Source organism: Dipteris shenzhenensis, chromosome 12 (assembly GCF_047967505.1).
Source record: "Dipteris shenzhenensis isolate YYH24624 ecotype China chromosome 12, Dip_SZ_1.0, whole genome shotgun sequence".
Taxonomy (NCBI): Eukaryota; Viridiplantae; Streptophyta; class Polypodiopsida; order Gleicheniales; family Dipteridaceae; genus Dipteris; species Dipteris shenzhenensis.
Window position 1 is genome coordinate 14,683,231 of NC_141607.1, and position 24,524 is coordinate 14,707,754.

Genomic DNA, 24,524 nt, shown 5'->3' on the forward strand with positions numbered 1-24,524 from the left:
ACGAAATAGCAAGAGCAATGAACAAAATGAAAGTACTCACATGTAGACCAAAGAGCTTGTAGGCTTGATACTTGATTGATGTGACATGTGACAAGTACAGCTCTTATATAGAGCACACACACACATATGAGTACCAATGCATATGGGATAACTCCCAATGTGACACGTGGCATCCATAGGATACACTACACCAAAACTCATACTAGGACTCACTAGAACAAACCAAAACTGACTCAACTTGATTCCATTTCCTAGCACCACCTTGGTTGTTACCCCTTGTTCCAAAGATTCCCTAGGCAGTGTGCTGGGTTCTCAGGAAACAGGTTGGCCTTTTATTGGCAACAACCAGTTCTCTTTTCTCTTTTTCCCATGGTCAGCACCGGTTTTGTTTATGCTGATGTATGGTGGTTTATTTCAAGCATAAATAGTTCCTTTTCTCTGGGGAAAAAAAAAACAGCATGGTGTAGGGTCACCTAGGATAAATTTCCCTTGGGGCATGGGCTCAATGCACAAAAATTGCACCATTGTCATAGATTATCAAGACTCGCACCCATAGCTCAATTGCATTCAAGAACCAATAATGGTAAACAAAAATACAATTTTACCCTTTTAATAGTTTTTTTGTGCAGTGCTTCCTTCTAAAACGATGAACAAAACAATCAGCTACGCCTTTAGATCAGGAATTTTAAGAAATGAGATAATATTAAAGGACATCAGAATCAAGGCAAACAATGAGAAAATTGAATACACCAACTAAAAAAATCTTCACAATCAGAAATTTGATAGCATTTGGTTCTTTGGAAAACCATTTTCGCTACTTGAAAGCCATAGCACAACCTCTTCATGAAGTTCTGCACAATGCGAAACAAGAGCACAGATCACAAGAATCACTTTAAACAAAATATCCCAAGACAATTTATGGTTTGCATAAACTGAAGGATGTATGAACCATTGGTAAATACTTACATTATGTCTCATCAAAATCTTCTTTGATTTTGTTTTTATCCTTGCATTGAATTGTCAGCTTGCCTTCTTTTCTTGCGAGGAGAGACTTTGCAATCCACACAAATGTAACTTTCACCTGAAATTCCTCTTAGAAAAGATAAGTGTATTTAAACTATAACAATACTTTCGCTATGGACACTGCTCCAAGAATAGAAAGTTTACTGTTTTGAATTTACCTTCCTTGTTTACGCTCCCAGATATACAGGCAGCATGGAAGTGAGCCCCACACAATTTACACTTTATCTGCAAGTAGTTTGATATAAATGAAAAAGTCACAGAAAAATACAGATGCACACAAAAACTACAGATGTGTTTTAGTCCATCATTGAAATGTCCTGTTAAAAGGCTGGGGAGAGTTCTAACCATGTATCCATAAGGGGGATCGTTGCAAATACATTCCCCTCCAACTGGGAGAGAACCCTTTGTTCTCTTAGCTGTGGGAATCACAATCACAGCTCGGCAAGACTGCTGGAGACTAGGCTGAGAATCACATTCTGATACCGTGTTTCCATCCTGATCTGTTTGCTTATATGGTAGAATATGATCAGATGCAGAAGCTGGTACATAGGCTTCAGGTGTTTTCCCAAAGGGCAAAATCTGTTCACAAGTTTGAACTGATGGTAGCACAGTGTCATGGTATATTCTTGTTCCTTCATATGTTGACGGCACTGCATGATCATTAATAAAAGCACGTGTAAGCCCAAAAAAAGGTGATACTTTGATTTGTATTGTCTTGAAGTCACTCTTCTGCCTGTATAATTGTAAAGTTATCCAACCGTGTCAGCTACTCTATACCAGTATCCCGTGCATGTTGCACTAAGCCTTCTTTGGGACTTTGTTTTTCTTTGGAATCATTAACAGCATCTAATTCACCTGCATCAAGAGAATCAGCCACACCAAGCGATCAGTGGGGCACTTTCACTCTTTGAGATGCTTTTCAATTTGGTTCCTGAACTTCTGCCAGTCTCCAAACGACAGTGCAGATTTGTACCTTGGATGTCAGGGACAGGCTCCAAATTTTCATTATTTGAGATGACATCATGTTTTAAGCTCACACCAGTGACAGCTGGATGCTGTTTGGTCTCTAGACTGGAGACTGATTGACATGAGGACTCAAATACATCGACATGATTTGATTCAGCATTGCCCTGTTCACCTTCCAGATTGGACTTTAGAAGTGTGCCTTGTTTATCCTCTGATATCTCCATAATTTTCATGACCTTGAGTTCTGGTATCTGCCTATGAAGCTTTGCAGGATTCATGAGTATCACACCTTCTTGCTTCGAAAGGGTGGATTTCTTTCTTGTATTGATGGAAGTCATTGGGCGGCCCAACCTCTCAAAAATAGAGCTGATATTTAAAGAATGAATTTTCTTCAGATCAAATGTTGCCGTGACTATATTCCCGCCCTGTGTTTGATTCTGAGTCTCACTCCAGTCTTTCACTACGGTCACAGAATATTTCAACAATGTTACACTCTGCTATGGGATCACATTCTTTTATATATTTGGAATATAATTCTGGTATTTTTGTCACTGAGTTTTTACCTTGTTTCATACAATTCGCATCCTTGGCAGGCCCATTCATTGCACATGTGCAAGTTTTCCTATCCAATGATTGTACCTTCTTTCCTGTAGGACATTCCCACACCAAGGATTCAAAATTCTCATCCCATGTGAGAAGCATGAAATTGATCAAAAGACTTGGCAAATTCATTAAACCACTATGCAAGGGACTTTGTATCATCACAAAGAAGAATGATGATTTGACCTAACAAAGTTATTAGGTTGAGAATTCAAAATCCTTAATTACATTGGCCACACAATCTTGAGAACAAAAACGCAAGGAGTTGCATGCTGGAGCTCTTTTTGATCTAATGAAGGCAAGGTATAGCAACAATTCTTTCCTCAGAATGTAAATGTGCAGGAAATTTCACATTCATTTTACAAGTTACTCTCTAAAATGTGAACTGACTGCCAAATCAGCTGCATATGCTACTTCTATGGACTAATGTGAAAGTATGAAAGTCTGCATGATGTTGCTAAAATTATGTTTTCTTTGGAAAGTCTGAAAGCAAATAAATTAAGTACGAAATTGTCTCAAAATTTCAAATCTAAGAGAAACTTCAAATTATTGCATACAAGCAGAAACTCCTGCTTATAATTGCTAGTAGATGTAAATATACCAGCTCTGAGAAAAGAAACTTGTGTCTGATAATACAAGGGAAGAATTGACAAAGAGAGATGCCTCCAATAAATCTTCCTCACCCTTTTTCTTGTATTCTGGCTCTGGAATAACATATTCAGCACCATCTGCTAACAAGCTGAAGGAGAAAACAGTCATGATATTTATTAGTGCCATCATAACCTTAATAATCTTGAAAGTTTTGGCATATGAATTCAACTAATATCACAATACTGCCAATTTGAAAGCATGTATATTTTTTGTATCAACAGGTTATCCAAATTAGAAATCGTGGTTCTTCTACTTCTAATGGGAAGGTTCATACACCTGTCAGGGTAAAAGACCTTAAGGCCTTGTTATACAAGAATTGAAGTGTAAAAAGAGATGATGCACGTAGAACATGAATGTGGAACATAAATGCAAGGCCAAAATATTACATGTAGAAAAACAGTGCACATGTATATAATTTCTTAAAGCCCTCAAGGTTTGAAATCATTGTTGAATTTGATTTGACGTCTATAATTACTTTTCTCAGATTATAAGAAAGAAATTTTTAAAAAAATCATGAAAAAGACTTCTATTAAGTATGAAAGAAACCCGCGCGAGCGAGCTCGAAGCGGAAATACATCATGCAAGGCATGAGGAGGAAAAAAACAGCTCAGAATGAGCTGGAAAGAAACCGAGGTTGAGGCTGAAATTTCCACCTCAATCCTATTGTAGTCTCTGAAAAAAAGGGGAACCCCTCCATTCCTTAAGGAATATATCCCTCTTGGTAGAGGCTGCCCAAGAGGACCCCTGCATGCTCGTCCAACTGGCCATAAGTGTGTGAACTGTATCAGCCCATATACTAGACAGGGTGTGCGAAGGGTGGACCTGTAATCCGTCTAAGGCCTCTGTGCATCTGGCCCTCCAAATCTGCCAAGCAGTAATACTGGCTAGAATCTCCCAAGCAGTATTCGCATCAGGATGTACTGGTCTGTAGCGGGATCCTCCAGTGAGCAAGGCTCGACCAGGTGTTGTCAAATCAAGATGGCCAAAGAAGCATCCTACCACTAAGAAACGCGAAGGAGCAAAAGTATTGAAGATCCTGGCAGCCCCCATCCATATGACTCTCGCATGTCTGCAGTCTCATAAGCAATGATGAAGTGACTCCTTAGCAGACGAGCACCTAGGACAAGTGGAGTCTGCCCCGAACCTGGACCTACACCTATTCACTGCAATCCCTCCATAAATAGAAAGCCAAAAAAATAAAGTGATCTTTCTGTTCCTGCGGGATCTCCAGAGCCTCCTCCCAAACACTCTCTGCAAATCAGCTGAAACCTGATAGCTCTCCCGATAAGGGGCTTTGGAAGGTCTCCAACCTCTACAGCTGATCTGAAACCTCCTGGCATTACTTACCATATAATCAAAGAAGGGGAGGCTCTTCTCTTGGTTTCTAGCATCATTCCATTCCCACTCTCCGGAGTTCCACTGTAGATACCTTATGGGGACTCCTCCATATAGCCACAACCTCCACGAGCCCGAAAGAGTAAGATAAGGCCTCGGATCTATATGCCAAGCAGAGTCCTTACCTTGTTCCACGTAGCCTAAGATCCTAGCAGGCTAAAATGTCATGCCCAACTGAACAAAGGGAGAGCCTGCCACCTGAATGTACATCAAAGACTAAGGCATCCTCTTGTGCTCCCAAGAAAGCAATGCTCACCAAGGGCTTATCACACTTCATCTTCTTTCAAAGAGATACCTTTATCCTTGGGTTTCTATTATGAAATTTCTTTAGGATAGTTCTCTACTTTTCTTTGTCAACTCCCTTTTTCTCAGAATTGGCACTGCCAATCTGTTGAAGAACACCCAAGAGAGAAGGAGAGGGGAAATATTTTTATGAGATTTTTTAGCAAATCTGTGAGCTTTTTTTAGATCCCCAGTCACACCACCCTTAACCCAACACAAACACACACAAACACACACACATAAACAATGACTCTTTTTCTGTAGGTGCACTTTTTTCCCATATGGTTTTTGAAGATAGGTACCCATGTTTGCAGTCATTTTTATGGTTTTTGGGTCTTATGAGCTCATTTCTTTTTAAAAGAAAGTGATATATTCCATTCAAAACGAATCATACAACAGGTGGGAGAGAAAGTACTCTATCCCTAGCCTCAACAATGTGGCAAAAAAGCCATGGTGGTGGTCTAAAATGCCACGACATCCCAAAAGGGGTCAAATGAAAAAATAATGAGCAGTCCCATGTCCTCATGAAGGATAAAAGTCTCCCACGAGCTGCCAAAGAGGTGCCTGTACACCGCTCCCACTGACTCCTAAGAGTGAAGATAATCTCCGCCCAAATGGAAGCAAGAATGTCGGCCTCCGTGCATAAATGACCCCCAAGGACAAAAGAACATCGCGAACACCATATCCGCCATAGGGTAATGCTAGAAATCACCTCCCAGGCTGAACCTGCAGGTGAAGTAGGCCTGGAATCTTGAGCTGGTACTGGTATCAAGGGTAAGTCATGTGGCTCCATGATGCTAACATCAGTGGGACCCCGTCTCTGGCGACACTGCATGAAGAAACCGTGGTCTCCTGGCTCTGACTCATAGAGGGCAAAGGCTCCAGATCCTCTCCCCCAAAGGGCAGCACCCCATGTCATCAGAAAGGACTCGGATGTAACATAGGAGAGCAACCTGAAGATACCTGTCCATACCACTCTAGAGCTGGGGCAGCTCCATAAACAATGCTTACTAGATTCCTCTGCAAGCTGACAACGCATACACAAGGAGGGTCTACCCATCTGTTGAAGCCAAGTACCCACAGGTATACCCCTATGAATAGTGAGCCAAAGGAAGTAGGAGACTTTCCTGGCTCTACTGATGCCCCAAAAGTGAGTCCAGTAGCTCTGCAAGAGCTCTGCAGTAAGTTTCTGTGCGTGCCAATGTTGTGAGGCAGATGGTAGGTGATGAGAGTCTCTCTGTTGAAGCCTGTAACCTGCCCTCGTCGAGTACTGGAAAAAAGGAAGAGGACGAGCGCCTGCCACCGGAGCAGTCCACGCCCACTCACCTGGGTCCCAGTCGAGCTCCGCAAGAGGTCGACCTTGAAAAATCCAAAGTCTCCATCTAGGATCCTCTGCAATGGTCAACCTGGACAGATCTGTGGCCCATTCCTTACCCATGCAGCCAATGACCCTGACTCTGCCAAAGGAGCTCCTATCGATCCAGTGGCTGAGTGGGATACAATCTGTGAGAGGAATCCGTCTCAAAATAAGTAAACGGTGCCGGTCCTAAACGAACTCCAATGCATAGCCTAGACTCACTAAAACAACCTGACCAAGTAGAGATGGGATGAACATAGTCTGTATCTGTAAGCATATCCCTCCACCTCTAAGGAATAGCTCTCATGATCAGTAATCTGGTGGCAGCAATCTGTCCAAGTGGCCCGTGTCTATCTCTGATCACCTCCTCTGGCATCTCCACACCTCCCCTAAACCAATCTCCGCCGACTGTCACAACCCCCTGAGCATGCCATCTGGCCAAAGGAGTCCTAAGTTCTGTACCAGGGGAAGATCCCTGATACCGAACCAGGGGGTTATGATATAGTGGCTATCGGGCAATTTCCTCTCTAGAGGAGGGAACTGCTGTGATTAGGTGTTGTCTAAAATGATCCCATATCTGAATAAGCCTCTTCACTAGTGGTGAGGAAGGCTGAGAATGCTGGTCCGTCAGGAAGATCCAACTGACTCTACCTGCCCACTGGCCTGCTGCTCTGGGGGTGCACTGGTGAATCCCATGCAGTAGGAACTGCTTCCACGGCTGGAGTCAAACCTCTAACAAGAAGTTTGACTAAAAGGGCCCTGCTCTACATCTCAGGATCAAGAACTCCAAGTCCTCCCTGCGAGGCGGGTAAAATGATAGTATCCCATGAAACCCTGGCCCTAGTGTACTCAGAACCATCACTACCACTCCACACGAAGTTCTGGAGCAATCTCCTCACCTGACGGATCGAGTCAACATGAAAGCACCAACATGACACAATGTACCACATAGTCGCTAATAGAACCTGGTTGAGTACCAGCGCTCTTCCGACCAAAGAGAGTCTAGCCGTACTCCAGTAGGCTAGCTTTCTCAGGATACTCTCAAGAACTGGGGCAAACTGTTGCGTCAGGGACACCTCAATGCCAACCTGGAAGCCTAGATATCTCGTGGAGGTGCCTCTGGGTATCCATACAACGCCTCTGTCTCCTCCCCATGCTAGTGTATCCTGCTGAGCTCCAGTCCAAATGCCTTTTGATTTGTTCCAATTGACAAGTCCCCCTGAGGCTAGGCAGAACTTGTCAATTGCATCCGCAGCAGTAGCAAGACTATATGCATCTCCTTTGATTGTCAGTGCCGTATCATCAGCAAACTCAGTGTCCAGAAGCTCCTACTCCTGCTCCTGCCGGATAGGTAGATGAAGGCCCAAAGTGCCATGACTGGTAGCCTGCATAAAGTATCCCATAGCCTCCGCTACAAAAAGGAAAAGGTAAGGTGCAAGCGGACATCCCTGTCGTACCGATCTGAATAGCTGAAAAGCCGGTCCTCAGCCTCCACACACCACCATCCTGCTAGAAGAGTGAGAGTAAAGTGAGGAGACCCATAAAATCCATCTATCACTGAAGCCTAGCCTCCTCATAGTGCCCTCCAAGAAACCCCAGTCCACCCTATCATAGGCCTTCTCAAAATCGAGAAGGAGAACTGCAATCTCCTACTGACTCTCCTTCGCCCAGTGAGTGGCCTCCCAAAAAGTAAAGATATTGTCCAAGATACTCCTATCTTGGACAAATCCTGTCTGAGTAGCTCTGATGATATCTGGCAGCATAGGCTTTAAACGAAGGGCCAAGGTCTTTGCTAGGATCTTATAGGCTATCCCTAAAAGTGTAATGGGTCTCCAATTTCATAGGACTGTCTTGTCTCCCCCTTTCGGGATGAGACAAATCATACCTGTGCATAAAGCCTCGCCCAAAGATCCTGTATCAAGAGCCTCTAAAAAGGCAGAAAGTAGATGAGGCCCAATCGTATCCCAGAGAGCTCTAAAAAGACGAGGCAACAGACCATCCTCCCCCGGGCATCTGTCTCTGGGCAGCTCATGTAACGCATCTGTGATCTCCATGAGTGATAGCGGGCTATCCAAAACATGACTCATCCTGTCTGAGACCACCTAGGGGACATGACTCCAAATCTCCTCTCTGGCTCTGATCATCTCCTCGATGATTGGATCGGTGGTGTAGAGAGTGGAATAGAAACCAGAAGTGATCTCAACAAGACGATGAGGATCCGTTTGAAGATACCCAGCCTCATCCACAAGTCTGCGAAGGCTGTCCGAAGAGTATCTCTGACCCACTGCCCTAAAGAACTCTCTAGAGCATCTATCCCCCTTCTGAATCCAGAAGGTCTGCTGGGAGTAAAACCTGAACTGGGGCCTCCTGCCCTGAATCTCCTCTAGTCTATCCTGAGCCTTTGAAAGCTGCCCTCTGATGAAAAGAGAATGGGGAAAGCTCTGAATCAATCTCTGAAGTCTGGATACCTCCGCTCTAGCGTTCTGATCTCTGATTCTGAGCTTTTCCTTCTCCTCTTTTGCCCTCAACTAGCAGGCCATGCTGACTCTAACCAAAGCCCCTTCTACCCACATCAACCAGCCCTGATCCTCAAGAGTGTCCTCTGTCAACCAAGCCTCTCTCAACTGTTCCACGAACTCTGTGTCCTGAAAAACAAAGTCCGGAACTCTTACAAAGCCTATGCTCTCCAATCGAGAGGTAGGGAGAATCTGTAATAGGACTAGAGCATGGTCAGATAAAACATAACCCGGGTGGATCCCAATCTGTCCTCCTCTGGCCTGGCCCCAATGGCCAATATAAAACCTGTCAAGCCTAGCCAAAGAGAGGGAGCCCTGGCAAACCCCAGACCAAGAGAACTGAAGACTATCAACCAAGTGGCGAAAGTCGTCCAATCGAGCTGCATCATGAAGTCCAACATGCAAAACAAAACTATCCCACTCCACTCTCTCCCTATCAGAAAGTCCACTCTCTGTCTGGCCCGACTTGTCTTCAGAGAATTCAACCATGTTGAAATCTCCTCCAACAATCCAAGTGTCTGCCTGAGGAAGGGACTCTCTGAGCTGTCTCCAAAATGCACGTCTCCGGGTTGGATCCGTGGGAGCGTACACATTGAGAACACCAACTGCTGTGCTCTCAATCTGAAGAATAACATAGCAAGCCCTGCTCTCCACTAGTGTACCCTCTTGGGTGATCTCTGGGGCCCACCTGGCTGAAACTGAAATGCAAACTCCACCCCTCGTACCATCCGCTGGGCTCCAATAAGTCCGGCTCTGTCCTCTGAGTAAGGATCTGCATCTGTCAATCCTGTCCTGGGAGAGCTTATGCTCTTGGATAAGTATAATGTCTGGAGGGGACCTTGAGGAAATAAATCGAAGGGAGTCCCTAAGCAACTGTAATCTAGGAACTTCGGATCTACGACCATCTGCATCTAAAATAAATCTGCGGCCGTTCAGTCCTCTCACATTCCAAGAAATGATGGACAGCCTAGACATCGGATGGAAGTGATGGGATGCCAGTGGCAGCGCCACAAATGACTCTCTCTGACGGCACTATCCGAAGTCGATCTCTGATCAAGCTCCAAATCTGCCCCAACTCATGTAAAATGGCTCCATCCAATGGAATAATACTCTGTCTTGAACTAAGCAGTTGAAAGTCAAACCAACCGGCACTCCTAGGCAAATCGAAGTCTCCCTGAACCTCAAAGAACATAAACAGAAAGGCCCTGCTACCGAAGCCAGGTCGAAGAGTCCTAGGGCAAGAATGAATCTGCGAGCTGACAATACGGTGAACCGATGAGTACTAAGTCATGCTCAAAAGCTGTCTATCAATCTCGCTGTCGAGTAACTCAGCTGACCAGCTTTCACTCCCCCAAGAACGAAAGCCGCCTGCGGAGAAACGAAGAATGTGCCCCTCTCTGGATAGAGTAACAGATCCCAAGTATTCCTCTACCTCCTCTGACCGTCGACAAAATACCGGGAGAAGTTCCAAGGCGGGCAGCAGCAGGTAGGGAGCTCCTCCAACGATCTTCTGCCCGATGGTTCAAAACCAGTAGTAGTGCATTTGAGCCTTTTTATGAGCTCATTTTTGGTGTCAAAAATGCCAAATTATGTGTGTATCAAAGTTTTGGATGTTTTGCAAGAGATCTAGACTATAAATATACTTTTAAATCTCATATACAATCCTTAATATCTTGACCATGGTGCATATGGAGAAATTGATATACAAACCTAAAACTATCTAGGATTTATATAGATAAATTAAATGTCTTTATGTAATCCATAGATATGGCTAAAGACTAGGTGCAATGTGTGAAAAACATTTGCACACTTTTCAGGAAGCCAAAAAAGTTCACGAAAATTTTATGTTCTTTAATGTAGGCTTCTTGGTCTCTTTGGAGTTGGGAGATATTTATCCACACACCAACATAGGAATATGCTGTCAAATAACCTGTCTAGCATCATCTCTGGCCTATGAATCAAGATCTACAATCAGAAGGGAGGCATAGTAATCTGAAGCAATCTACATGACGACATCTGGATGTGTCTGAAGTATCCCGTCTAAGTCAACAAGCTGCGAAACACTCTCTCTACTATGTCTACGGCCAAGAGTAGAGAAGAACTGCTTGTTGACTCTACCTCTGATTTGCGTCCATAAAGACTCTCTCGCGTGAAAGGCATACTCTGCTCTCTGATCTAAAAGTGTCTGTTGATGAGCCCTTGCTGCAGCAAGGCGCTCCTGAATCCAAGCATTTGTAGGCCGTTTCTACTCCTCTCTCTGAAGAGCTGCCAGTTGCTGTCGAATGGCAATCTCTTGCTTGCGAATCTCATCTCTCTTGATACTAGCAACAGAATGATAAAAGCTGCTAATGTCAGTGAGGACTACAGCCACATCTGACGAGAACGACTACCCACCTTGCAGGTGAGAAACCCAAATCTGTAGCACTACCTTTGTGAGGCCCTCCTCTGCAAAGAAGGCATCTGGAATCTTGATACTGGCAGAGCAGCCTCTCGCCCGAGGCTCTGAAATCACCAAAACAACCGAAAAATGATATGAAGTGGACACCCCAGCACTAATGCATATTGTCCCACCTCTGTCCAGTGCCCAATCATCCACATAAAATCTATCAATCCGTGCGTGGATAGGCATCCTTACTCTCCTATTCAACCAAGAAAACAAAAGAGACTGTGCCTGAGTGTGAAAAGCATCATCATACCAAACATCTCTGCCACTGAACTGAAAAAGGAAGCATGCTGCTCTCTCAAGGGAGTGAATGCCACCTTCCCTACCCCCTCTTTTGTCTGAAGGCATCTCAACCATGTTGAAATTGCCCCCAATAATCCAAGAATCTGCAATATGGGACCAAGAGAGCAACTCCTTCCAAAGGAGGACACGATCCCCTCTCAAGTTGGGTGCATGAAGGTTAAGAAAGCCAACCGTACGTCCACCAATCAGCAAAATAACCCACTGTGCTCTAGAGGGAACTATGACTCCGTGTCTAATGACCAAGGGGAGCATCGAAGAAGAGATAGAAATGCAAATGCCTCCCCTAGTGCACCCAAGGCAAGTGACCAAAAAGTATGGCCAGAAAGAAGCTTACTTGACTTGGTACAATCTCTACCATCCAGCTTATGCTCTTGGAGCATAAGGATATCAATGGGGCCACTTGAAACACCTCGATGGAGTTGGTTACGAATCAACTGCCTATGACGGCGATGAGGTATACCACCGAGGCCCTGAACGTTCCAACTAATGATCCTCATTGACGGGAGGAGGAGGAGGAGGAGGAGGCCGGGTGAAAGGCCCTACCCGACCTAGTGGTGGAGAAAATCCTCTCCTGTGAAAGAGTCCTCCTATCAAGGGGAGGAAAATTAACTCGTGAAAGAAAACCCACTCCAGCAGAGGGGGAAGCCCTATCCAAAGGAATCCCGGCTCCCCTAGGGTAGAGGGTACAAACTCCTCCTTTGTCTCAAACTCTGCCAAATCTACCAGTAACGCAAAAGAGTTCCTGTAGGACGGAACTGGCATAGGAGTGCGAAGAATCCCTGCACCCGAGGGAGAAGGAGAAAAAACCCCCTTACCTCTATCAAGAGGTGAAGTGTGAATAAGAGAGGGAGGGGGCTGACTAGGAACATCAATGATAGGACCTGAAGAAATGGGTTGCCCCTCCTAATAAGCAGGTGGGGGGACTAGGGCAACCACATCTATGCCTGTAAATGCAAGAATATCACCTGCCTATGACTGAGAATGGTCTGAGGTGCCTCATAGAGGTGACGGAGTGTCAGCAACCCTCACAGGTATCCAACGGGGTACTGATTGTACTGTGCGCGCTGAAGAAGAGGGTCTAGGTCTAGGTCTAGGTCTAGGAGCTGGTCCCGAAGGTCCTGGGCTAGAAGGGGGGGCTTTAGTAGCGCGTGTAGAAGAAGTAGGACGAGAAGGCGGAATAAACCGTTTGGGCCTTTTCTTCTTCCTTGGGAAATCCTTGGCGAAGCGCCCCACGGTCCTGCAAATCCTACACTGATCCTGTTTCCCAGCAACCTCGACTCTCTATCGAAAAAAGGAATCATCTGGTCACTGAAGCATAATGTGATCATGTGAAATATCAGGGTCAGAGACGATGACCCTGACTCGTGGCACCCAATCCAATCTGACAGCCTCCGACGCTGAAGAGGGCATGCCAGGGAGGGGGGGGATCTCTGTGACCAACCCAAAAGTGGCCCCTATGGACGGTAAGAGTCGATAGTAAACCTAAGGAAGGCCGGGTAATCTGATGAAAAGTGAGGTAACCCTGCTATCTTCCTCTACTGGATCGAAACCCCAAAGTGAAGGGTGTCAAAAGGAGGAAGTGGTACTCAAAAGGAGACATAATGAAATGACGAGCAATGAACAAAAATGAGAGTGCTCACATGTAGACCAAAGAGCTTGTAGCTTGATACTTGATTGATTTGACACTAGACAAGTATAGCTCTTATATAAGAGCACACACACACATATGAACACCTATGCATATGGGATAACTCCCAATATGACACGTGGCATCCATAGAACACACCAGACTAGAACTCACACTAGAACACACATTTTTGACTCACTTTGGCTTCATATTCCAACACCCCCCTATGAAGGCAAGGTGAGAGACTACTCAAATGGAACCAAGAACGGAACATGACAATGATGGTCTAAGGTGAGGGACTATTGGAATGGAACCAAGAACAGAACATGACAATGACGGTCATCAAACTGTGCACCCTATGTAACTCAGAGGCTAAAGTCTAAGCGTGTTCAGAGGTTGATTCAAGCACTCTCATGGCTTGAGACTCAACATGCTCAAAGGCTCACGTTATAGCATGGCTACATGACCAACTCATAGGTCTAGGAATACACCACCATCTTGGAACTCGGCCAGGCCTCATAATGAGATCTATCAAAGCCAATAGATGGCTCCCACAATACATCCTCCTCTAAACCTATCAAAGCCAATACAAGGCTTCCACAGTACATCCCCTCCTGGATCCAGGGGCTAATGAGAGACATGGAGCCACACACCAAAACAAAATAGGAAAATACATCTTTTTAGGAGGACTATCCAAGGTAGAGAACCTTTGACTCAACACACATGATTTATTTGCATTCATTTTGGGGGACAACCTAGGGCAGAGTACCCTTGACTCAAACAAGAAAGTAGTAAAGATATATTTCATTCATTTTATGCATAGCAAGGGCAAAGAACCCATGTGCCCAAAGTAGCTGCCGCACAAGAGTGCACATCCCGATGCAAAGAGGTATGTCGGTGAAGAACCAGGCGAGAATGCCCTTAAATGATGTGTCGATGAAGGCCATAGGAGCAGCTATCAAGGGAGATCATGTCATGACTCTCAATGTGCTGATCGGAGAGTCACCGAATGTAGTGAGATCAGAGAAATGATATTTGACTGTTCAGGACAGTCAAACACCGCAATGTAGCATAGCGAAGTAGGCAAAAGCTACTGCTCCCCGCTCCTCCCTCTCCCCTCCTCACTACTCTCCTCGCTCCCTGCTGCTGCTGCTCCCCCGCTCCCTGCTGCTCCTCCTGCTCCCCCCCTCGCTGCCCCCTCCCTTCCCTCCTGCTGCTGCTGCCTCTCTCCCCGCTCCCTACTGCTTGCCCCCTCCCTTCCCTCCTCGCTGCCCCTCCTACCTGCCCTCTCCCCCGCACTGCCCCCCCCTGCGCTGCAGCCTCCTCCCCCCCCTCGCGCCCGCTGCAGCCCGCTGCTCTCCCCCCGCTGCAGCCTGCTGCTCCCCCCCGCTCCTGCTGCTGCTTTCCCCCCGCTCGCTGCTGCTTCTCCTCCCCTCTCCTTCCCCTCTCCTCTACCCCTCTTCTCCCCCTCTCCTCCACTCCTCCTCTCCCCTATCTTCCCCTCCTCTTCCCTCCTCCCTTCTTCATCACCCTCTCCTTCTTCTGGATTACCCCTATTGTCCTATAGGGGTCTCCTGGGATTCAGGAAAGCGGAAGGAGTTTTTATTTTTTGTGTTTGAATCGGCCAACACACCTCCTCAGGACCTCGCCCCCCACCTCAAGGATGTTCGTTTGTTGGGATGGGGTTTCTTTCAGGTGTGCCTAGATTCCCCGGACGTCACGAGAGACCTGCTACAGGTCGGGTTTCTACTTCTAGGCTATAGGAGGATCTTCTTGTTTCCTTTCCAACTGGGATTTGACCAAGTTGAAGAGGACAAGCAGGGAGTTTTTGTTTTCACCAAGTTCCTTGGTCTTCCCTTAGTTTATCACCGGCTTCTTTCAGTTATTGGCGAGAGGTTTGGTGTGGTGGCAGAGATCCCCCCTCTCTCTGGCGAGCCCTCTTCGGCTACTGAGGTGGTTAGGATGGACAGGGTTCCCAGGGTTAGGGTCATTGTCCAGGACCCCAATATTTCAGATGACCACATCATGCTACAGCGACCCGATGGGTCTTTCTTCCGCCAGAGATTTGAGGTTGCAGGTCGGCAGGACCAGTGCATGATTTGCAGATCCTCGGGGCACTTCGCCAGAAATTGCCCAAAGAAGAAAAAGAGGCCCACAAAGCAACCAGCTCATACTAGCTTACGACAGAGAGCTGGAGCATGACATACCGCTCCACAGACACGGCCTCAGACACGGGCTCCCCCCTCTCCTAGGGCTACTCGAGTCCCTTCGGCACCCCGCGCCACCTCTGGCCCACGGTGGGTTCCGGTCGCGGCTAGGCCCTCTACTCTAGTTCACTTCTCCACCTCTTCGGAGGCTACCCCCTTGGAGCCTCAGGAGGAGACTAGTGTTCAGGAGCCTTGTTCCACTCCACCCTTGGATCAGGCTGTACCTTCCTCAGCAGCGCAGGTTGTTGGCACCTCGTCTGCACCACTTTTTGATTAGGATCCAGTACAGGTGCTTCCCTCTTTGGACAGAGGGAAGGGGGTTTTACATTCTCTTCCTGCTTCGGTAGGAATCCTTCGTACCCCCTCCCCAAGACTGGCTCAGTGGAACTCTTTTTCCGCTTTGGAGGACCTCTCTAGCCTCCAAGATGATGATTTTGTACCCTCTACTTTTGGAGAGCCAGTTATCGGCTTCCCTATTGAGAGATCCTTCTCTCTCTCACCTGTAGACTTTCCTACCCTCGGACCTTGTGTGTATGGCAGGAGGTCTGAGGCTTCTATTTCTGCCACTAGGTCAAGTAAGGTATTCCAACCCACTTCCTCCCGCCGATGAGGATACCCAGTTGGAATATACAGGGATTGGGCGGCATCCCTCATCGCCGTCGCAGACAGCTGATCAGGAATCAGCTCCATCCAAGTGTTTCAGGTGGTTCCCTAGACATTCTTTTTTATCACGAACACAAACTGGATATCAGAGATTGCTCCAAGTTAGGTAAGCTGCTCTCAGGCCCGACTTTTTGGCTTCTTGCCTTGGGAACCAGAGGAGGTACATGCATTTCAGTTTGAGACTCTGTTCTCCCTCTGGTCATTGGACACGGTACCATAACCCCCTCCAGGGCCCAGTGGGTTTTACTTCTGATTGACAGACGTAAGGTTGGTTTCCTCAACCTTTATGCTCCGAACAACAGAGGGGACCGTGTTTTGTTTTGGAAAGAGTTGCTCTCGTGGGCTGACATTGCGGATTCATGGATTATTGGAGGTGACTTCAACATGGTTGAGGCACCTTCGGATAAGAAAGGGGGCAGAGAAGGTGGTATCCACTCCCTTGAGAGAGCAGCCTGGGATGCCTTCTTGTTCAAGTTCAGTGGCAGAGATGTTTGGTCAGATGATGCATTTCTTGGTCAGTCTCAGTCACTTTTGTTTTCATGGTCGAACCATAGGGTGCACATGCCTATCCATGCTCGGATTGATAGATTCTATGTGGGTGACTGGGCTCTTGATAGAGGAGGGACAGTTTGCATTGCACCCGGTGTTTCCACTTCAGACCATTTTCCGGTAATCTTGTCCATTTCAGAGCCTCATCTGCGAGGACGGTCTCACAATATCAGGATCCCAGACGCCTTATACACGGATGAGACTCTCACAGACGCAGTGTTGGAGATCTGGGTTTCTCATATGCAAGGGGGGGTGGCCGGTCCTTCACATGTGGCCACAGCACTTGACAGTATCAGCGACTTAAGTTGCTAGTGCTCGGCGAGGTGAGGTACTCAAGCGAGAGATCGGTATCCGCCGGCAGTTGGCAGCCCTTCAGAGGGAGGAGCAGAAACGACCTTCAGATGCTAGGATACAGAAGCGCCTTGCTGCGGCAAGGGCTCACTTGCAGACCTTGCTTGATCAGAGAGCAGTGTATGCCTTCCATGCACGGGAGTCCTTTTGGATACAGATGGGAGGAAGAGTCAATAAACACTTTTTCTCTACACTTGGCCCCAGACATAGTAGAGAGAGTGTCAGGCAGCTTATTGACTCTGACGGCGTTTTGCAGTCCCATCCGGAGACCATCATGCATTTAGCGACAGATTTTTATACCTCCCTTCTTTCCGCAGATCTGAACTCATAGGCCACAAAGGTGTCTAGAGATGAAGTTTGGCAGAGTTTACCTGTGTCGGTCACCCCAGAGATGTTATGCTCACTTGATGCACGCTTTACCAACACAGAATTCAAGACTGCTCTTTCTGCCCTTCATAAGGGCAAGTGCCCTGGTTCCGATGGTCTTACTCCCTCTTTTTTAATAGCCTTTTGGGATATGATAGGTGATCATATTACTTCAGCCCTGCAGAGCATTTGGGACTCGGGCGAGATGCTTGACTCACTAACCGAGGGACTCATTCACCTTATCCCGAAAGGTTGCAACAGGAATTTTGTATCCCATTGGAGACCCATCACTCTTTTCGGCAATCTTTACAAAATCCTTGCCAAGGCGATCAGCATCCGACTACAGCCCCTTCTTTCAGATCTCATCCATGATACTCAGAAAGGCTTTGTCCATGGCAGGAGCATTTTTTATAACATCTTTTCCTTTTGGGAAGCCACAGAGTGGGCTATGCAGAGTGGACAGAGGCTAGCAGTTTTACTCTTGGACTTCGAGAGAGCCTATGACAGAGTAGATTGGGGTTTTCTTGAGGGCACTCTTCTACGGTTTGGATGTTCAGATGCTTGGATCAGAGGGGTTGCCTCCTTTAAAGATCAGCCCACAGTCAGGTTTTGATTGGAGGGGTAAGGGTGACTTTCTTTTTGTGGCAGAAGCTATGAGTATCTTCCTTAGATCTCAAGCTGAGCTTTTTGGGCTGAGACTGCCCTTGAGACAGGAGCAGGAGCTTTTTGACTGTGAGTTGGCTGATGACACTGCTATTTTTATTCAAGCCTCCTTGCAGTGGACACATTAATTGGCATAAATCCTTTGGCTTTTGCATCACTGATGAGGACACTCCAAGATGGGGAGTTGACATTGGTTTTTCCTAGATTCAGAGGGGTATTCCTATCAGGTATTTGGGATGCCAGGTAGGATTCGACATCTCTCCAGCACAGCAATTTGCCCCAGTACTAGAAAGTATAAGGAAAAGCTCATTTTCTGGAGCTCTGCCAAACTCGACCTTGCATCTAGAGTTGTGGTAGTGAGCCAGGTTCTCTTGGCCACCTCCTGGTTCGTGTGCTGGTGCCGGTCTAGGGATTGCATCACTCAGCTCATCAGACCCCAGTCAAGAATTTTTTATGGAGTGGACTTGATGGCACAGTAGATGTTGCAGCAAGGGTGGCCTGGGAGACTATTATTCTCCCTACATGTGAAGGGGGCCTTAATGTCATTGACCCGGACTTGCAGTGTAGGGCTTTGCTTTGTAAGGTGGTGGTGAGGGGACTCATGCCTAGGCAGGAACCTTGGAAGGATTTCTTTTTTGAACGCATTCAAGCTTGCACACCAACCTTGGGAGATGATTGGGTGGACAGGCCTCGATGGATTTTCACATCAGCCCCTCTCAGATCTCCTGCCTCTCCTCTAATGACTGCCATCCTGAAAGCTTGGGGGAGCTTCAGGAACACTCTTTGAAGGATTCCACCTTCTACCGTCGAAGAGATTGATAGGCAGCCGATCATTTGGAATGATAGTATTCTTGACGAGCATGCCAGACCACTGGGCACTTCCCATTACATGCAGTGGTCTAAATGGGAGAGAGGCCCCGCCTACACAGTAGGCACTTGGAAATCTTTTATCGGGCTACCTGTGGATCAGAGATTGCAATCAGTGAGTCAACTCAGAGGGGTAGCACGCAGGATTCAGCAGATAGATGCAGCCATCCCGGTGGAATGGACAGTTGAGCTGCCTATTACTTCCACCACTTGGATGGGGGCTTTTTCGAGGACATCAGTTCCTTTACAGGTGATCTCTCTCCGAGGTCTCGGGGAACACGCATTGGTCTTTGATGTTGGGGATGAAGGTTTACTTTCTACATCCAAGGATGGCATTCTTCTTGAGGTTGCCTTTCAGCCTGTCAGGATTGCTGGTTTTGTGGACCTTGGAGCGGGCTTGCAGTGGTACTTAGACCCCGACCCTCAGCTCTTGGCCTTGGGATCCTAGAGGTTGTGGTTATATGGAGGTGCACCTATCAGGTGCTTGCAGTGGGACCCAGAAGAGTGGAAATGGATAGATCATGGGCACTGAGAGAGGGGGATTCCCTTCTTTCGTTTCATGGTTGGTAATGCCAGGAGGTTTCAGCTGAACAGTAGGGGTTGGATTCCCTCCAAAGCCCCCCATTGGGAAAGCTTCTTCATCACCGCAGACTTGCGTAGAAATTTCTGAAGGAGGCTCTGGAAATCCGTCAGAAATAGAAAGATCACTCTTTTCTTTTGGCTTTCTATTCATGGAGGGATTGTAGTGAACCTATGGAGATCACGATTTGGGGCTGATCCCACTTGTCCTCGATGCCATTCTGCAGAGGAGGCCCATTCCCCATTTTTTATGGCATGGGGCTCAGTGGCTTGGCTTTCTCTTACAGGACCTCAGGTGTTCTATGAGGGAGTTGACTCTTCTCGGGCCATTTCGGTTCGACGTCATCGGATTGAGTCCTGTTCGTTGGATGTGGTACCACACCTTCCTTTTACAGCTGTACATGCCTTTGTGGATACTTCTTGGGAGATTCTAGCGAGCATAGCAGCCTGGCATATCTGGAGAGCCAGATGCACAGAGGCTATGGAGGATACTCAGGTTCATCCCTCGCACACATGGCTAGTATCTGGATAGACATCGTACATACTTTGATGGCCGTATGGACGGGTATGCAGGGGGACTCCCGTGCGCCACAACTAGGAGGGCTTCTTTCTTCAGGGAATGGAAGGATTCTCCTTTCTTCTTTGAAACTACTACAGGGTTGAGATGGCACTTTCAGCCTCAGCCTTGGTTGTTTTCCACCTCACTCTGAGGGATTTTTTATTTATCCTCATGATTTCATGATGTATTCCGCTTTGAGCTTGCTCTCGCGGGTTTTTTTCTTACTTAATAGAAGTCTTTTTCTTGAAAAAAAAAAAAGTCCTCGCCTGACTGCAGTCCCAAAGGTAATACGCCCATCCAAATCAACCTCGCCTGTCTGCAATCCCATAAGCAATGCTGAATAGACTCCGAAGCAGAAAGGCATCGAGGGCATGTAGGGTCAGCTCCGAACCTGGACCTCCAAAGGTTCACTGCAATCCCTCCATGGATAGAAAGCCAAAAGAAGATAGTGATCTTTCTATTCCTGTGGGATTTCCAGAGCCTCCTCCAGAAGCACCTCTGCTGATCCGCAGTAATACCAAAAGTCTCCCAATGAGGAACTCTGGAGGGTCTCCAACCTCTACTACTAAGCTGAAATCTCTTGGCACACTGACCGTGTAACGAAAGAAGGGGATGCTCTTCTCTCGATGCCCTGCGTCAATCCACTCCCACTCTCCAGGGTCCCACTGTAAATACCTGAGGCGAGGACTGTTTGGAAAGGGGTTGCTCGGATACTCAGCATCTTTCACACTTCCCCTTTCTTTATGACTTGGGGCTCGGTCGCATGGTTATCTCCTTTTGGGCCCCAAGTGTTTTATGAGGGTGAGCCTTCTTCTTGGGCACTCTCGGTCCGCCGGCAGGTGATAGAGCCCTGCTCTCTACAGGATGTACCACTTACTCCCTTCAGAGCTTCTCATGTTTTAGTGGACACCTCTTGGGAGATTTTGGCTAGCATTTCCTCTTGGCACATTTGGAGAGCCAGATGTACTGAGGCCTTGGATGGCACCCAGATACACCCATTACAGGTGTTCACGGGTATTTGGTCTGACACAGTTCACACTTTGATAGCCATATACGCTAGCATGCAGGGCCCTTCACAAGCGGCCTCTTCTAGAAGGACTATATTTCTTCGAGTTTGGAGAGGTTCCCCCTTTTTCTCGGAGGTTTCTACCGGATTGAGATGGCACTATCAGCCTCAATCCTTTCTTTTTGACTCTTGAGCTTTTTGTGCATTGCATGATGTATCCCGTATGGAGCTTGCTCTAACGTTTTTTCTTTAATACTTAATAGAAGTCTCTTTTTGCAAAAAAAAACACCGCAATGTCGCAATGTCGGAGATGACGAGGTGTCAAAAAAAGTATTCCTTGCTGTCAAAAAGCCTCAAGTCAATATACCGGAGTGTCAGTACAGTCAAAATGACTTGTGGGTAAGCTCGGGAAGCTCAAATCACTGCTGGAGGTCATTGGAGTCCAAATCTGAGCAAAAAATGCCAAAAAATAGCCACTGCTTGGAATCGTCTCTTCTGACAAGTTGTACGGACTCCTGGCACTGTCGCGCATCCGCCTGCAGAGGTCCGTACAGACGTACGGATAAGAAATCGGGGAAATTTTTATTTTTTCCTCTCGAAAAGGTGCAGGAGAGGGTTGTTTATGTTTGGGAAGTGCCAAATTTCAAAAAACATAGAAATCGGACCTCAAAAGGTCAAAAAACAGCCGTTGAATACCACATGCACAACAAATCCTTCAGAATGTGATGCTAGCTAGACGGGCTGCTGCTGCTCCCCGCTCCTCCTGCTCCCCTCCTCGCTGCCCCCTCCCTTACCTCCTCGCTGCCCCCTCCTCTCCCCCCCTCCTCTCCCCCCCTCTTCCCCCGCGCGCCGCCCTCTCCCCTGCGCGCTGCCCCTCCCTCCCTACCTGCTCCAGCCTGCTCCCCCCCCTGAGCTGCAGCCTGCTCCCCCCCGTGCCTGCTGCTGCTCCCCCCCGCTGCAGCCTACTCCCCCCGCGTGCTACTGCCTCCCTGCACGGCCCCCCACCGCACTGCTGCCTGCACAACCCCCCCCCGCCCCCTCCCCTCCCCCCCTGCTCTTCCTTGCTCCCCCCCCCCCTCTCTCTTTACCTCCCCTTCCCGGCCCCCTCTCCTCCCCTCTCCTCTCCTCCACTCCTCCTCTCCTCCTTTCCCTCTCCTCTACTCCTCCTCTCCTCCCCCTCTCCTCCACTCCTCTATTCTATCCTACCCTCCTCTCCCTTCCTCCTCCTTGCTGCCCCCTTGCTGGCTCCTCCTTCTTGGCTTCTTCTTCTCTCTCCCTTCTTCCAAATGGACAGAGGGCCCCCTTGCTCCACAAAAACATAAAGAATATGTTGTAAAGAAAAACATTGTATTAGAAACATAAACTGACTCAAGTTTAAAGCACAAAAAATTTCAACCTAAGGAGGATTACCATGTAATCTATAATATGTGACTCCCCCCATGCTTCTACCATCAATGATATGAATTCTCCCAATGCTGTCTTGAATCTCTCATAATAAAGCTCATTTGTTTGACCTTGTCTAAGCAACTTTATAAATGCATCAAGCTTTGTCCACAATTTTGCTCTCAAAGTAGCAATTCACAGATGCGAAGCTTGATTTGTGGTGCACTCACACAAAGCTTTCCAGTACTCCCAACCTAGGGTGCTTTGAGACAATGTATGTTTTTCTTTATCAACATTATGGTTGGACAAGAACCTCCTTGCCTTTCCTCCACCCATGGACACTTTAGCAAGAAGATTTTGTGTCTTTTCTGATTGTTTCTTGTCCAACTTAAGCTTCACATTGCCTCCGTGAAGTCCCATTAGTGAGAGTAGTTCTTCAGCTTTTGCAATGTATTGTGAAGAGATACTTGTTGTGGCCTCAAATTCCAAGCATAAACTAGATGGAGATAGAGTAACTTATCAAGTATACATAGTTCAGCATGCAAAGTACACACGTGTACCCGCTCCAATGGAATTGGTAGAATGGGATCCGACTTAGGATCCTTTTTGTGACGATCAGGGGATGCACTTTGGTTGCAAGAAAGGATGCCATTTTCCCACTGTAGGCTTCCCTTTTGCATCTTCTGAGAGTGGGTGCAATACAAGCATGTCCATTTTGCATCTACACCTATATCACAACCATACAAGCACTTGAGGGTCTTCAAATCACCAGCTAGATGCCATTCAACTTGAAATGTTCCATGCCCATCCACTATTAATGTTTGCCCTACCTCTTGTCTTCGAATAATGGACGGGATGCCAGTTCTCTCCAAAACCCACTTCAATGTCTCGTGGCACTCCTTTGGGGTCTCAAAGGCTACAAGCCACCATATGTCCTTCTTAGATTGGACTGAGAGACCCTGGTCAACTTCCTCATCCCCTTGAGCAAAACACAAGGCATCATTCATAATACAAATGCTCACCCTCTCTAGCTTGTGCTCTTTTACCACAACTGAGCTTCATCCATTTTTATAACAAATACTAGCTTGCCATCTGTACAATGAAAGAGAAATATAGTAAGGATATAGAAATGAGAAGAAATAAAGTTGAATGTGAAGAGGGAATTTCTCTTACCTTCTCTCATCCCATAGAATTTGACCATGGCTCTCTGCAAATTCTCTACATCCACGTAAACATTATTGAAAGCATTCATCTCAACACTTCGTCAGGGATGCCCTTTAGCCCCCTTCCTCTTTCTTTTTGTGGCAGAAGCTATGAGTATCTTCCTTAGATCTCAGGCTGAGTTTTTTGGGTTGAGATTGCCCTTGAGAAAGAAGCAGGAGCTTCTTGATTGTGAGTTGGCTGATGACACTGCTATTTTTATTGAGGCCTCTTCGCAGTCACTTGATTCTTTCCGAACAGCCTTGGATATTTTTTGCTCAGTTACAGGGGCACACATTAACTGGCATAAATCCTTTGGCTTTTGGATTAGTGATGACGACACTCCAGGCTAGGGAGTTGACATTGACTTTTCTTGGATTCAGAGGGGTGTTCCTATCAGGTATTTGGGATGCCAGGTAGGATTGGGCATCTCTCCAGCACAGCAGTTTGCCTCGGTACTAGAAATTATAAAGAAAAAGCTCCTTTTCTGGAGCTCTGTCAAACTCGACCTTGCATCTAGAGTTGTGGTAGTGAACCAGGTTCTCTTGGCCACCGCCTAGTTTGTCTGTTCTTGTTGGTGCCGGTCTAGGGATTGCATCACTCAGCTTATTAGACCAGTCATGAATTTTTTATGGAGTGGACTTGATGGCACAGCAGGTGTTGCAGCGAGGGTGGCCTGGCAGACCATTATTCTCGCTACATGTGAAGGGGGCCTTAATATCATTAACCCGGACTTGCAGTGCAGGGCATTGCTTTGTAAGGTGGTGGTGAGGGGACTCATGCCTAGGCAGGAACCTTGGAAGGATTTCTTTTTTGGACGCATTCAGGCTTGCACACCAACCTTGGGAGATGATTGGGTGGACAGCCCTCGCTGGATTTTTACTCCCGCCCCTCTCAGATCTCCCGTGTCTCCTATCATGACTGCCATCCTAAAAGCTTGGGGGAGCTTCAGGAACACTCTTCGAAGG

At 47.1% G+C, this 24,524-nt stretch overlaps 1 protein-coding gene across 1 annotated transcript in view; it reads right to left on the reverse strand.

Moving 5' to 3' along the window:
* Window positions 1–1,001: 1,001 nt before the first annotated feature.
* The window catches only part of LOC147895861 (uncharacterized), a 128,005-nt gene continuing 104,482 nt past the window's right edge, over window positions 1,002–24,524 (reverse strand). Inside the window, exons 7-13 of the mRNA XM_087382884.1 lie at window positions 3,273–3,328; window positions 2,553–2,636; window positions 1,997–2,449; window positions 1,801–1,878; window positions 1,369–1,673; window positions 1,182–1,248; window positions 1,002–1,081 (exon numbers count right to left, since the gene is read on the reverse strand). Of these exons, the coding sequence (XP_087239010.1) occupies window positions 1,002–1,081; window positions 1,182–1,248; window positions 1,369–1,673; window positions 1,801–1,878; window positions 1,997–2,449; window positions 2,553–2,636; window positions 3,273–3,328 (1,123 nt within the window). The remainder of the gene's footprint in view (window positions 1,082–1,181; window positions 1,249–1,368; window positions 1,674–1,800; window positions 1,879–1,996; window positions 2,450–2,552; window positions 2,637–3,272; window positions 3,329–24,524) is intronic.